General features: G+C 38.4%; 1 protein-coding gene across 2 annotated transcripts in view; it reads left to right on the top strand.

Moving 5' to 3' along the window:
- ELMO1 (engulfment and cell motility 1) overlaps positions 1 to 13,020 on the top strand; it is a 308,416-nt gene that overhangs the window by 55,935 nt on the left and 239,461 nt on the right. Inside the window, exons 4-5 of one of the 2 annotated variants that reach the window (XM_083880270.1) lie at positions 6,458 to 6,498; positions 7,446 to 7,518. In XM_083880270.1, coding sequence (XP_083736396.1) covers positions 6,458 to 6,498; positions 7,446 to 7,518 — 114 coding nt within the window. The remainder of the gene's footprint in view (positions 1 to 6,457; positions 6,499 to 7,445; positions 7,519 to 13,020) is intronic. The other variant, XM_083880272.1, reaches the window with a different exon arrangement.

The following is a 13,020-nucleotide window of genomic DNA, read 5'->3' as shown; positions in this document are numbered from 1 at the left end:
AACGAGATTCCTGAAGTTATGGACTGATGAATTAATTCACATTCTGGCCAGCTGGAGTATCCAGGCACACTTTATGGCTCAATTATATTCTAGTTATAGACATACAGATTGTAATATGAAAGAGAGTTAATACCAAAAATCCCACAGTACAATTTTTTTTTGCCTTCATGGCGAAACATCTGCCCTTATAGGCCAGCAATGTGTCAGTCATGAGCTGGGGGCTTGGAGGTTCTTCACTCAGTCTTCAAAGGCATGCTCTCCTAATAGGTTGTGTGAAAAGCCACATCTTAAACTCCTGCTTTGTATTTAAGAGTGCATTTTGGCTGTATTTTAAATATATGTGGCAAGAATGCAGCATGCAAACATGCTGAAATCCAGAACTGTAGGTATGTCCATAGGTATTTTTTAACTTTCAGTACTCTTGACTGGGAGTTTCTAGTTTTCCCACTAAAGAAAACAGGGAGTGTTATGGCTTGTTAGGACATTACATTTGGAGTAAGAAGTATCTGTAAAGTTCTGTTTATGTGTTTTTTTTTTTTTTTTTTTTTTTTTTTTTTTTTTGTTTGGTTTTTTTTTTTGTGTGTTTTTTTTTGTGTTTTTGTTTGTTTGTTTGTTTGTTTGTTTGTTTGTTTTTTGGTTGGTTGGTTTTTTTTTGATTGAGGTTTTTTTGTTAACAACATTATATTTTGCTGCTTCATTGCTGTACTGTAACAGCCTAAACATGTGATCTGTGGGTCAATGATCAGGTGAAATGCAGACTTACGAGTGAGGATCTCTTTGGGGGTGGGAAGGGAGTAACTGAGGGAGCTGCAGCTGAGAGTGAAGGGGGAGAGGACACAAATATCTGGGTTTCCCTAAGTCTTGTGAGCTCTGTGGAACTTATTGCTAAATTTATACCAAGGTGTTGCTACTGACTTGTTAAAACTACCACCTTAAGAGCTGTGAACTGAGTTGAAAGAAGCTCTCTCCTATCAGCAGCTGCACTTGTTGAGGGTTTTGCCTGTTGGCTCTGAGGTGCAAAAGTTTCCAGCCCTGGGTTGTATTGCTGCACCTCCACAACTGTGTGGTTTTGGCCTGGCCTTGGCTGGGTTTTATGGTCTCTTTTACTGTAGCGCTGTGGTGTCCCTGTCCTTCAGGCATTCACTCTCTGTGGTGCTCCCCTGGGTTAGAGAAATCCTCTTTCATCTTTTACAGATGCCCGATAATAAGTTAACAAGTCTGATCTCCCCAGTATTCCATTGTAGTCAATGAGGAGTGTTAATTCCCAGAGTGGTTCAGAGCAGGTTGAGAAGGCTGAAGTCCAAAGCACTCCAGCATCTCCCCCTTTCAGAAGAGCTTGTCTCTTACACCACAGGAAACCAATGTTGAAGTAGTGAGTCATGGTACCCAGCGTCCTGGCATCTGGAGTTTGCTACCAATACACTGGAACCTGTTGCATAACAGTGACAGATAAAGCCTTCAATGATAGTTAAAAAACGTGTTTTTCTGCTTTTTAATAGCCATAAAAATTACTTTAGTACTGAAAGATTTATTAGCATATGATAGCATTAATTATAATATCTTATAATTAATGTTGTATTTACTGACTTGAAGTTCTGTGTTTTGACAAATGCACAGATCAGCTAAAGAACTTTTTCCCTGAATGCTGTTTCATACTAACAGATGTGCTGCATGTGCTATTTTTTTCTGTGATAGGCTTAAAGACAGCAAAGTTAAGGGTTTTCTTGTTACTTCTGCAGTTAAAAGGTGTCAGACAGGGAGAGGGATATTCCCATCATTGTCCAAAAAAAAAAACCAAACCCAACAAACAGAACCTAACAAACCAACCTAGCAAAATGAAAAAGCAATGAATCTCTGTTAGTCATGTGGAAAGGAAAGATATTCAGACTTGCCCTAAAACAAACCTGTCTACAATTTCCTGGTATTGCACAAAGTATATTAGAACTGCACATGTAACACAGGTTTCCACCTGGATTTAGGCTTCTGTCCTTTTTACAGTTCACACATGCACGTACACACACACACATGCACGCTGTTTGATTTGGAAGTGCTTTAAATACAAATTGGGGTACTACTGGTGGTTTGAACAGGACCTAGAGCTTGGTCAGCATTGATATATTGGGTATTCTTTGCTTGCTTTTGCTCATCCCATGATTTCTCATGAAGAAAAACAGTGGTCTGGACTAACCCAGATTACAGTCTTTTGCGCCTGTCCTTAGTTTTTCCTGGTGACTGGTTCCCTGTGAGTTCTCCATAGGAGTAGGCATGAAAGGATGAAACTGGTGAGACAATTGGAGTGGGAAATCTCAGTCTGTGTTCATAAGTTATTTTGGAAGTGCTACCAAATATTGCACAAGTAGCAAGGGCTGAGTTAGGGATCTGTGTGCATCCCAGCACAGAAAACCTGGAGACCAGACTGAGATACGTGCAGGCGAGCTCAGAATTGTTGACTTGCATGGTGGATGTCATTAGGGCCACACCTGAATCTTGGACACCTGTGCCAACCAGACAATGCAGATAGAGCTTTACCAGATGTGTAAATTCACATTGGCTGTAGTGCTGCCTATGCTCTGTGTCATTGTCAGGATTCTCCCTTTATGTGCAGATCAGTAAGTCACAAGGCTGTAATGCCTCAGTGTCACTTAACTTCATCAATTTAATACCTACCCTAGGAAAATACATTTATTCTAACCAATGTGTTCAGTGAAGATACTGTGATAAGTTAGCTGAAGGTGTTATCTCCTGTAGGGAGCAGGAAGTTTACTTTGATCTCTGTTATTTTGTACATTAAAGCAACAGCCTGATCTTCCAAGAGCTTTAAATGAGCATCTCAGCATGTGTAAAAGCTCACTTCATTTTTACAAGGAGAAGACATAGAGACAAAAAGAAAAAAAAAAAATCACTAGCACAAAATACTCATTTCTATGAAGGAAAAACTTCAAAATAGTTTTGGACTGATTGTAAGAAACTCTTTGAAGTACATTGACTAATAAGGTGAATTTGACTTTTTGGAACTGTAAATGCAGCAAAGGTAAGTGAATTTCCATGTACATAATTTTATTAAGATTAAGGTAACAAAAGCTTCAAATATATGTTCTTTGACATTTAGTAGATATTTAGAGCCAGGAGCAAAGAAAAAAAAAAAAGTGACTTTGAATGGCCTGCCAAGTGGATTTACTCTGCAGAGAATGGAAATAGACTTTTACCTCATTTTCCATGGTTAAAAAATGAAAAAATAGAATAGCTTGTTTTTCTTTGTTTTCTAATAGTGCTGTGGTCCTACACATGCAGTAGACAGTCATGTCCTGACACTGGTACCGAAACATATTTTTGTGTCTCGCAGGCTGCAGCAGGATTCTGGGGGTGGCTGTCAGCCAGCTGGGAATTGCAGCAGGAACTGGGCACTCACCTGCCTGTCACTCCCAGAGCAAGGCAGGGTTCTGCTGGCAAGGGGGCCTGGCTGTGCAGGCAGAGTGGCAGGGCTGCAGCTGCTGCTGCCAGAGTGTCTCCTGCAGCAGGCTCCTGCCAACCAGCCTCTGCCAGGAGAGTGCACAGAGGGAGTCATGGCCTGCTTGCAGTGACACCCCTCCTGTGAACAACATCCTGGGGGCAATTTATCTCTCAGCTAGGGAAGGGGAAAGAATTTTTTCTGGAGACTTACATGTAGAGGGAGTGCAGCCCAAGGGATTATTAGGAGCAGCAGCTTGTTAGTATTGCTAGTAGTTATTAGTATTGCTCTGGTGGTATTTATTTTACAATTATCAATTTGTAAAGTGTTGCCAAATCACTAATTGCAAACTCTGTGTCCCAGAAGAGTTCAAATTTTTTTTTTTCATCTTGTTGCTTCTCTCATCACGAGTTGTGCTTACTCACATCAGTGTTGTAGCAGTAGTGCCACAGGAGGACCAAGCTGTACCAAGAGGCTGTATAAATATTTTTTATTATATGGGATCCACTTTCTTTTTCTTTTAGTTGTTCTTTACAGGTTCTAATTGATTTGTTGCAGGGGTTTTGTGTCTGTTTTGTCCAAGTTCTTAGTTTCAGATTTTGTCATATAATGATGCAAAGGTTGTGCAGAATAGGCGAAGGGAGTAGGAGGTGAATGGGATTGACAAAGGACATAAAAGTTGGTGGTGTAGAGAATTTAGAAGTACCAAAATAATTACTTGAAATTTAATCCAGCCTTTACAGTATTTATATTATTGCTCTTCTAGGTTGTTAAATTGTCTTTTTGTCATAGTTTCTAATGGGAAACTATGGGTCGTGTGAGAAAATGGGAAGAAAAACCTTTTTTGTCCTCCATTATATTGAATCTGCTAGCTGGTTTCTGTTTACTTTGTAAAAGGAATTAATAACCCAGATAAAATTTTGTCAAAATATGGAAATATAGGAACAGGACCTACAGTAGCATCCTGAGGGGTGAAGGGGATGCAGCATGCAGAGCTGTGCACTCGGCTTGCCAGCAGTTTGCCTACAGGCTGGCACCTGTGTGCTGAAAGGCAAGCTGAAGTTATCCAGCTCCACACAAAGCTGTGCTCCTCCCTCTGCTCCCTCTGTCCCTCCCCCCAGATTTTTTTTTTTTTTTTTTTTTTTTTTTTTTTTTTTTTTTTTTTTTTTTTTTTTTTTTCTTAAAAGGTGGAGGAAAGCAATTGGAAGCCAAGATTGCTCTCACAGGATTGCAGAAGCTGAAACAATCCTCAGAGAGGAGGGGACAGCATGTCCAAGTAGTTGTACATAAGTGACACAGTAATCCAGACTGAGGAACTGATCAGTCCAAAAAACTGGGGGAAAACCCCACTTTTTCTGTGTGGCATAATCTGCCTGCTCTGCTTCACAGCCTTGCCTGCAGTTATGCAGACAACTGAGTCAGGGCAGCAGAGAAGCTGCTGTGGAGATGGGACATGTTCCTGCTGCAGAATGAAGCAGTTTCCCTCTTCTGCCTGTTCTCCCATGTGCTGGTGTTTGCTGATCATTTAGGTACATAGCCAGGCAGATGAGGAAACCTGGGAAAACTACTTCCCCCTGCCTCCTTCTCCTGGGCCAGCTTTTAGTGTGATTAACTTCCATGGTGTGGATCATCTTGGGTGGTCATGTGAAAATAGCAATGACAGTGAAAGAGGAAGGAAGGAAACCAAGGACTGAGACAACATGGTAAGCAGGAACAGAATCCTTTCAGCAGGTGCTTTCATTCATGTCTGATTAAAATGGTCTTGTGTTATGTTTCTGCCTGTTTATAAACTGGCTTAGTTGGCTGGACTGTTGAAATGATAAATCCTTTTCTGATCCTGACCTGGCCAAGGAGTCCTGTCTCTGCTTTTCTGTCTATGCAGTCAGTAGTGAAGCACAGAAAAAAAATTCAAGAGAAAAATATTTTTTCCTTCACATTACATGCCCTGATACTGGGCTAATTTTTCCAATAATCATTTTCTACAAAAATGAAAGGTAAATAGCTTATTTTGACAATAGTGTTGAATTATAGATGGGTTAATGGTGATTTTTCCCATATTTGTTTCTTTTGTTTGCTTTTTAGTAATTCAGTGAACTGTCATTATTGGAAGTAACTAGAGAAGGGGATCCCTATGATGTTTAGATGATTTGGGAAGTTTTTGTAAAGCAGCAGATACGTGTGACATTGTGTGATCACCCAGTATTGGGGGAAAATGCTCAGTAGTCACTCAGCTGGTGAATTTTGGTGTGTTTCTTTCTGCCATGCAATTTCATCTATGGTTTGGGACATAAAATTGCATTTTCTCTTAGCCAGAAGTCTTTTAAAAACACTTGTGTGCGCATCCTGTGTTTATAACAAGGTTCAAAGCATTGCAACATCAACAGGCTAGACGGGTTTCTTCTTTTCTATTTTGGGACCCAAAGCAAGGGAGCTGTTGTGAGTCAGTCCAAATGCTCCTGTGCTCACAGATGTAGAGAATAAAGCAGAACTGATACATCTGGGATTTTAACACCTTCCAGGTGGTGTTTTGTCAGAGGAGGACCTGCATGTGTGCACTTAAGAGAGAGGATTACTGTCATCATATGACCATCTCTGAAAGGAACAAAAGAAGGTTTAAAATTATTGAATGTCTTCTGGTTTCAGATGTCTTTCCTGGAAAATGCTCATGTTGATATCCAAATCTTCTGTTTCTGTTGGGTAATGAGATACAGTGTACACAAAAGACCCTTTTGATTTCTCAGTTGAGAAATTGGGTTTATGTCATATGGGCTAAAGTTGGCAAAAATAATGCATAATGTTATCATGCATACATCTAAAATTGCTATCTTTATACCTTTATGAGACCAAAACAACAGAAAATTTTGGGATCCTTTCATACTTGATGTTAAATAAATAATAAAATGCTACCAGTTTTTTTATTTTATTTACTGGCTTTGGAATCATATTCTAAGAGCTCAGAGGTATTCTAATTTGGTGATTTTGCTTTTTCTTTCTTTTTTCATTTACCAGAAAAAGCCACTGTCTTCGATAATAAAAGAAGTCTGTGATGGGTAAGTTCTGCCATAGAGTATATACTAGATTCAGTGATTTTTTAAGTATTAAACTAACTAGGAGAAATTTTTTTCCAAAGAAAATCTAGATATCCTGTATGACTAGTCGTTAGTTTCTTAAATCTTATTGTTAGCTTCAAATTGTTTTGTTAGCTTCAGATTTTGAATTTGCAGTGCATTTTGGATCAATCGCTTGCAAGATGAGGCTCCTAACAAAGCAGCTCCATCATGTGGGTGACTCTCATTTTGATTGCTTCCTTCCTCTCTGCACAGAGATGCACTTTGCCAACTCACTTTGGCTTGTGGTCCCTGCTTTTCATGGGTTAAGGGACTAAAGCACTGCCTGTGGCTCTGAATTTTGAGCACTGAGTCCAGTGGGTGCTGTAAGCTGGTCTGGTTGATGCAACTGTTCATATGAAACTGAAATGTTAATTGCAAATTCTGCAGTTTAGACTAATAATTGGCTAAGACAAATACCTCGATTTAAGTTTAATGGATTAATTAAAAAAGCTGTTTTAAGCAAGTGCTACCACACAGGAGAAACTAGCTATGTTCATCAAATTGCTGCAGAGCTAAAAAGGTGGTATTTTATGCTTAATGTAATATATCAATTTAATGCTATATCCATTGTGTATTGTATAAGCTAGCATAAATTTTTGGTACTGTACTTTTTTTTTTTTTTTTTTGGTCAGATTTAGTGACTTAGTGATCTTGCTTAGTGCAAAAAAAGATCACTAGGATGTATCTGTACTGAAGTTTTCCCTTTGTAAGCATGCTTTTAATTTAAGCTTTGGAACTCTTCATTGAAAGCTATGGAAAACTATGAGAAGTATAAGAAATACATGGGAATGGCAGACACTTGTTTGGTCATACTGAAATTATGTAAAGAGTACTTTTTGAATTATTAAGATTTCATTTTTTGATTAATTTATTTTCATATTTCTAAGGTGGTCTCTTGCCAATCATGACCAGTTTGCACTGCAGCATGCTGATAGTTCTAATTTCTACATCACCGAGAAGGTGGGTAAATCGTTCTTGCATAGCCTATAAAAATATTTGCCACAATCATTTATTTTAAATTAAAATATCTGAAAGAAAATATACATTCCATAATGCAATGCCACTGAGAGGGTAGGTACGGGGAAACCTGATTTAATGATATTTTAACTGATTTTGTCTGTTAGGAAAAGCAAATAAAAGTTTGAATGTGCCAGGTTCTTCATGTCAGTTGAGTTTGAGACTTGAGCACTGAGCCTTTCGACTTTGATATTCTTGTGTGTTTAGTATTCTGCTAACAAGTGATGTACAGGAAACTGAAATATTTAAAACATGAAGGGCTCTTTGAAGTCTGAGGAGACCGTCAGTGCATGTCACTTGCCTTTTTGGCTGAGCAGGTAGAAATAAGTTTCGGAGTAATATTTGCTACTTGCTCCTGCCTGCTGTCTTGTCCTTACCCAGTTCTGTAAGTTCTGTTGGCTTCTGGTTTTTTTGTCCCCATGTAGCATGGCAATAGGTGATTCATCAAGTGATGCAATGATTTCAGCACAGAGTAATGAAAAGGCTATAGCTGTAATAAAAATGGAATGTCTAGTATAAATATATGAGACATGCTCATCTGAATGGAGTATTCATTCCTAGCATTACTGGTAAAATTGCTGAAATTACGAAAACAAGATTATTTGGAAGAATGTACGTGTACTGCAGAGGTACAATTTCTAAGCAGTGGCAAAAGGACACTGCTTAAAACCTTCTGAAGGCCACAGGCAAATTCTCTAATCTGTGTGGATTCTGAGCTGAAAAGACCTGAATTGAACTGTAGAGATAGAGAGCCTCTTGCTCACCTTATCTTATGCTCTTAAGTGGAGGTGTGTCTTGGTTCTGTTTTGCGTTTTAAGGTTCTTTAGGATTTGCTAATACAACTGAGACATGAACTAAGTTTTCTCTTGCTGTAATTCATACCCACACCCAAGAAATAAAGGAAACTTAGGCACAGTTGAGCATTTGGAAAGACCGAATTTAGCAAGACAGCAAGAACAGTTGCTCATAAAATAGTGCTGTGTTGTTTTTGTTGGGTTTTTTTCCTGGGCTCTTTTGTTTTATTTTTGCTTGTTCATTTTGCTTGTTTTTTAACAGACCAGTTTCAGTTTTTCATTTAACTGCTTGCCACTCTGTTCAGACAACCTTCTCAATATATGCCTTTTTTTTTTTTCTTTCCTTTTTTTTTGTTTGTGTGTTGTTTTTTTTTTTTTCCCTCTCCTTTCTTTTCAAGTTTCGATTGACAGACACTTCAAAGGTCACTACAAGGAAACCTGTTGAAGTAATTACTGACTTTGTGCTTTGTGTCCACTGAATTAAATAGTGAGATTGTTCTGCTAATTGCCCTCAATGGTGACACAATGTGTACCAATAAAGCAGACACAATTGAATTTGCCTGTTGGCATTTCAACTCTGTGCAGTGAGTATTTCCAAGAAGGTGGGGAATGAGTGAATACTTCAGCTTTTTGAAGGTCTTTGTCCTGATGCAATTGGAGGGATATTTCAGGCTTTATCTCCACCTTTGGTGGATAGGATTCTGCAGCCTTGGAGAAGAGAAATGTTTTCTGTTCCACGTAAAAGAGAATCTGATGGTTTTTGGCTGCCTTTAACTTGCAATAAGGATGGAAAATTATGGTCTTCTAGGACATTTTGGATTGTACTGCAGAGAGGACTTTGAGTTTGTTTATTCCCTACTGGAAATATGCAGAGTGTCTGACTCTGAGTCACATAAATAAGAGAGAAGAGCCCTAAATGCCACTAGAATTACTCAGATGTCTGTGACTTTCATTAGATATTGTTCACTGTTTATAGCTGGTTGTTGGATAGTGGCTGTGAAGAGAGGCTTCTATAGGCCATCACCCCTTCCACGTACTTTCCCTCATTTATGTTCAGTAGGATACTGTTGCTGTCTGAATTAAAACATGAAAATCACCAGGCATGAGGAAAAATACATGCACTTCAAGAAAGCTGAAACACCTAGTTGCTTTAATCTGAGTTTTATTAATGGACATGAGCAGAGCTTTTTTTTTTTTGTGACAGTGACAGCTTCTCATAAGAAATATTTTTCAGAGCGCTTAAAGGTGAATTGTATGTCTGTATGTATGCAGATAACATTATCTATAGGTCATGTTTCTGTAGAGACTGCCTTCCACCTAGAGATGCCTCTAAAATTATGTTTAAAGTTACCAGAAAGAAAAGCAATTAGTGAATTTTTATACAGTAGCAAGAAGCTTTGAAGTGAAAATGTCCCAAATGTTACATGGCTAACAATTGTAGTTTTGTTTTTGGTGGCAAACAGCCCATCTGTGTTTTGGCTGTCATATACAGATCTCTCTTATCTTTTGTAGCTGGACTTATATTTCCCAATTATACCATGCATAAATAAAAACAACACCCAAGCAGTTCTGTCTCTTAATTTATTTATGTTTTGGCTGTATTATTTGGAAAAATGCCTCTACAAAAGTAGCAATAACTCCTTCAGGCAGTACAAGTGAGGTCTTTTAACAAATTTTGATTCAGCTAGGGTTCCTACTAGAGATAGGCATATCAAAGCCAATCCAGTTTTGGCTGCTGCCTCTGGGGTCATGGTATGGCTATATCTGTGCCCCTGAAACTGCAGTGGAAATTATTAATTATGTCTTTAAGCCTTTTTTCCTAAAAAATGAGAGAACTAGAACAAGAGGGTATGTGGACAAGAAAACCAAGCAGGCATGGTGCCTGAGCTAAAATATGTCTGGTGTTCTGATCTCAAAGTGTTTGATTTTTTAATTATGTTAATAGGTGTGTGATTTTTTTAAAGGCTTTGCTTATCACAAAGGAGCATTTCTCTGGTCGGTCAAACATCCAAAACCTGAGTTCTGAGTCAGGATCTTATCTTATGGTAGATACTACAAGATAAGAATAAATAAGTCACCTTTTCTTCAGTCTATCCAGGCTGTACCTGAATTAGATGCTTGTGTACATCAGGTGCAATGACTCAGGAACACTATAGCCTGGGGGAGCTCAGGTTTAGGAAACAAAATGCTATATGAAGAGTTGAAAATAGCTGTATAATTCTGTGGGCTGTGAGTGTTCCCTGGCTGAAAAACACAGCTCAGATAATTGTTAGCTGTGTTCCTCTGCTGGCAGCACAAGCAATGCAGGGACAGACATTGGAGTGGCTGATGCTGCACCTTGGTGGGTATGGCTGCTCCCTCATCACTGCTCACCCTTGGCCTTGCAGACTGTGGCCACATCTAGAGCCATTTAATGATCCTGTATTTGCCTGGGGAAGGATGGTGCTCAAGCTGTTTCACTGCTGGAGGCAGAATGCGGTCTCTCTTAACCCTCTACCTGAGAAACTCTCAGAAATGAAGGGTTGGCTGCTGGTGCTGAGGGGTTTGTGAGCCAGCACTGAGCACACAGTGATGGCAACAGTAACATATTTTTTTTTAAATCTTTTAAATACAAGGACATTTCATTCATCTGTAAATGGAATGCAACCCATTTTTATGATCACAATATTTTTTTTTTTTTTTTTTTTTTTTTACATCTGATGCATCAGAAGATTTCCCGTGGGTTTTTTTCCCCCCTTCTTTCCTATCTCCCACATTTCCCTTTTATTCTTATTGCTTGAAGTGGAGGGAAGAAGACACTGAGTTTACTACACTAGTTTTGGGAGCCTTTTAATTCTGTTTTGCAACAAGAGCTGCCCCACCTTCCTTTTGTTGTAATTTTTCAAGTCTGTGCTGTGTTTGGAGATGGGACATCATTCTAAGCCCCATCTTCTCAATACTGGGAACCTGAGTGAAGTCCCTGGTGCTTGTTCTTTTTCAAAGGTGGTTTTGCTCGTGACCTACTTTTTGCTGAACACAACCTGTAATTGTATATTCATGTGAAATTCCCCCATGCCTCTACAGGCTCCCTGCACAGGAGTGTATGCAAATAACAGGACAAGAAATGAGCCATTTGTATGGCTGGGGACTTTTTGAGTTTTTTATGTTTTTTCATATTCCTTTTTTTTTTTTGCTGATTAATTGAATTTCAGTGAGTTGTAAGAAAACATTCTTCATAATGAAGGTTTCTGATTCATTGAAGTTCCTAGTGCTTTTTAAGCAGCTAAGAATAAAAAGTAGCATGAGGAATGGGATCTGGAGAAAGGTATTAAGAAAGCTGTTACATTTTCCCTTTTGCATCACTCCCCATAATACATTTATTAATTGTTCCAAATAAATGATAAATCATAGATTTGACCTGGATCAAATCATGCCCAGCTCTTCCTTTTCTCTGCCACTTATATTGTTGTATTTCCCATGTATTCACAAATTTCTTACTATTTTGAGGCATCTGCACAGCCCTGCAGAAATTCCCTAAAGTAAGGGCAGCACATGACATCTGAGTGGCTGTGCTCCTGCCTGCTTGATGGATGTTGGTAACACTGCCCTGAAGACTTCAGTAAAATCTTAGAGAGCACTAGTATATTTTTCAAGTGAACAGAAGTAAAAAAAAAAAAAAAAAAAAAAAAAAAAAAAAAAAGCTTCAGTATCCATATACTAAATCACTTTCAGTCCTCCTTTATTCAGGCTGGTTTCAAGAACAGTGGTAATGGTTATACTTTGTTTAATTCCCTTAGGACTCTTTTTGTAGAACTTTAGGTCTATATTAAATTTTCTAAAGAAAAGAATTGTGTCCTGTCCACCTGTTATACTTTCTAGCCTCAGAAAAAACAGCTTAATTCTTCTGCTTGCTTCCTATTAAAATATTAGTTATGATGATCTTCTGTTTTTCTGTTTAGTTCCTTAGTTCCATAGGGAACTAAGGCTGACGAGATGGATCAAGTGGGGTGTTTTTTAAAAATCTGTATAGATATTTTCCTGAATTAAGTTTGCAATTTTGCCTCACAATTATTCACTAGAGAGGAAAGGCTCTGAAAAGGTTCAGCTTTCAGTTAGAGCAATTAATGATCAGTATGGCCTACCAGAGACACAGTACAACTGTTTGGGTTCAGCTAATGGCAAACAGTTCTGTGTAAGATTTGGCCAACAGAAAAATAATATTTGATTTATCTTTATACTTAAAGAGCAACCTTTTTGGATGGGTAGTTTTCCAAAGTGCAGTGAACAAATGTAACAGGTCAACACTGAAAGAGGATGGTTTTGATTTCCTCTCTGCTTCCCCAGAAGATCCTGCCAATCTTTTTTTTTTTTTTTTTTTTTTTTTTTTTTTTTTTTTCCTTTTTTTTTCTTTTTTCAATTTTTGAAGGTGGTGACAAGGAGAGAATCATTTTGTGCTACTTAGTAAAAAGGCTGCTTGATCTATCTGATGCAGGGATTGCAGGGATGAGGCAGGACTCTTGAATCATGTCCAGGAGTAGCCTGTAGACAAGAAAGAAGGAAAGGTAAGAAGAAGAATGGAACTTTGCTTTTTTTAACAGCTGTGAGCTGTCCCTCAATTGTTTCTGGAACTGGCTTAAGCTGATGTAGAACACAATTTTGTCAAGCTCCAAAA

The sequence above is a fragment of the Zosterops lateralis genome (genome assembly GCF_965231275.1).
Source record: "Zosterops lateralis genome assembly, chromosome: 1".
NCBI lineage: Eukaryota > Metazoa > Chordata > Aves > Passeriformes > Zosteropidae > Zosterops > Zosterops lateralis.
The sequence above is the reverse complement of the archived record's forward strand: the minus strand, read 5'-3'. Positions and strand labels throughout refer to the sequence as shown.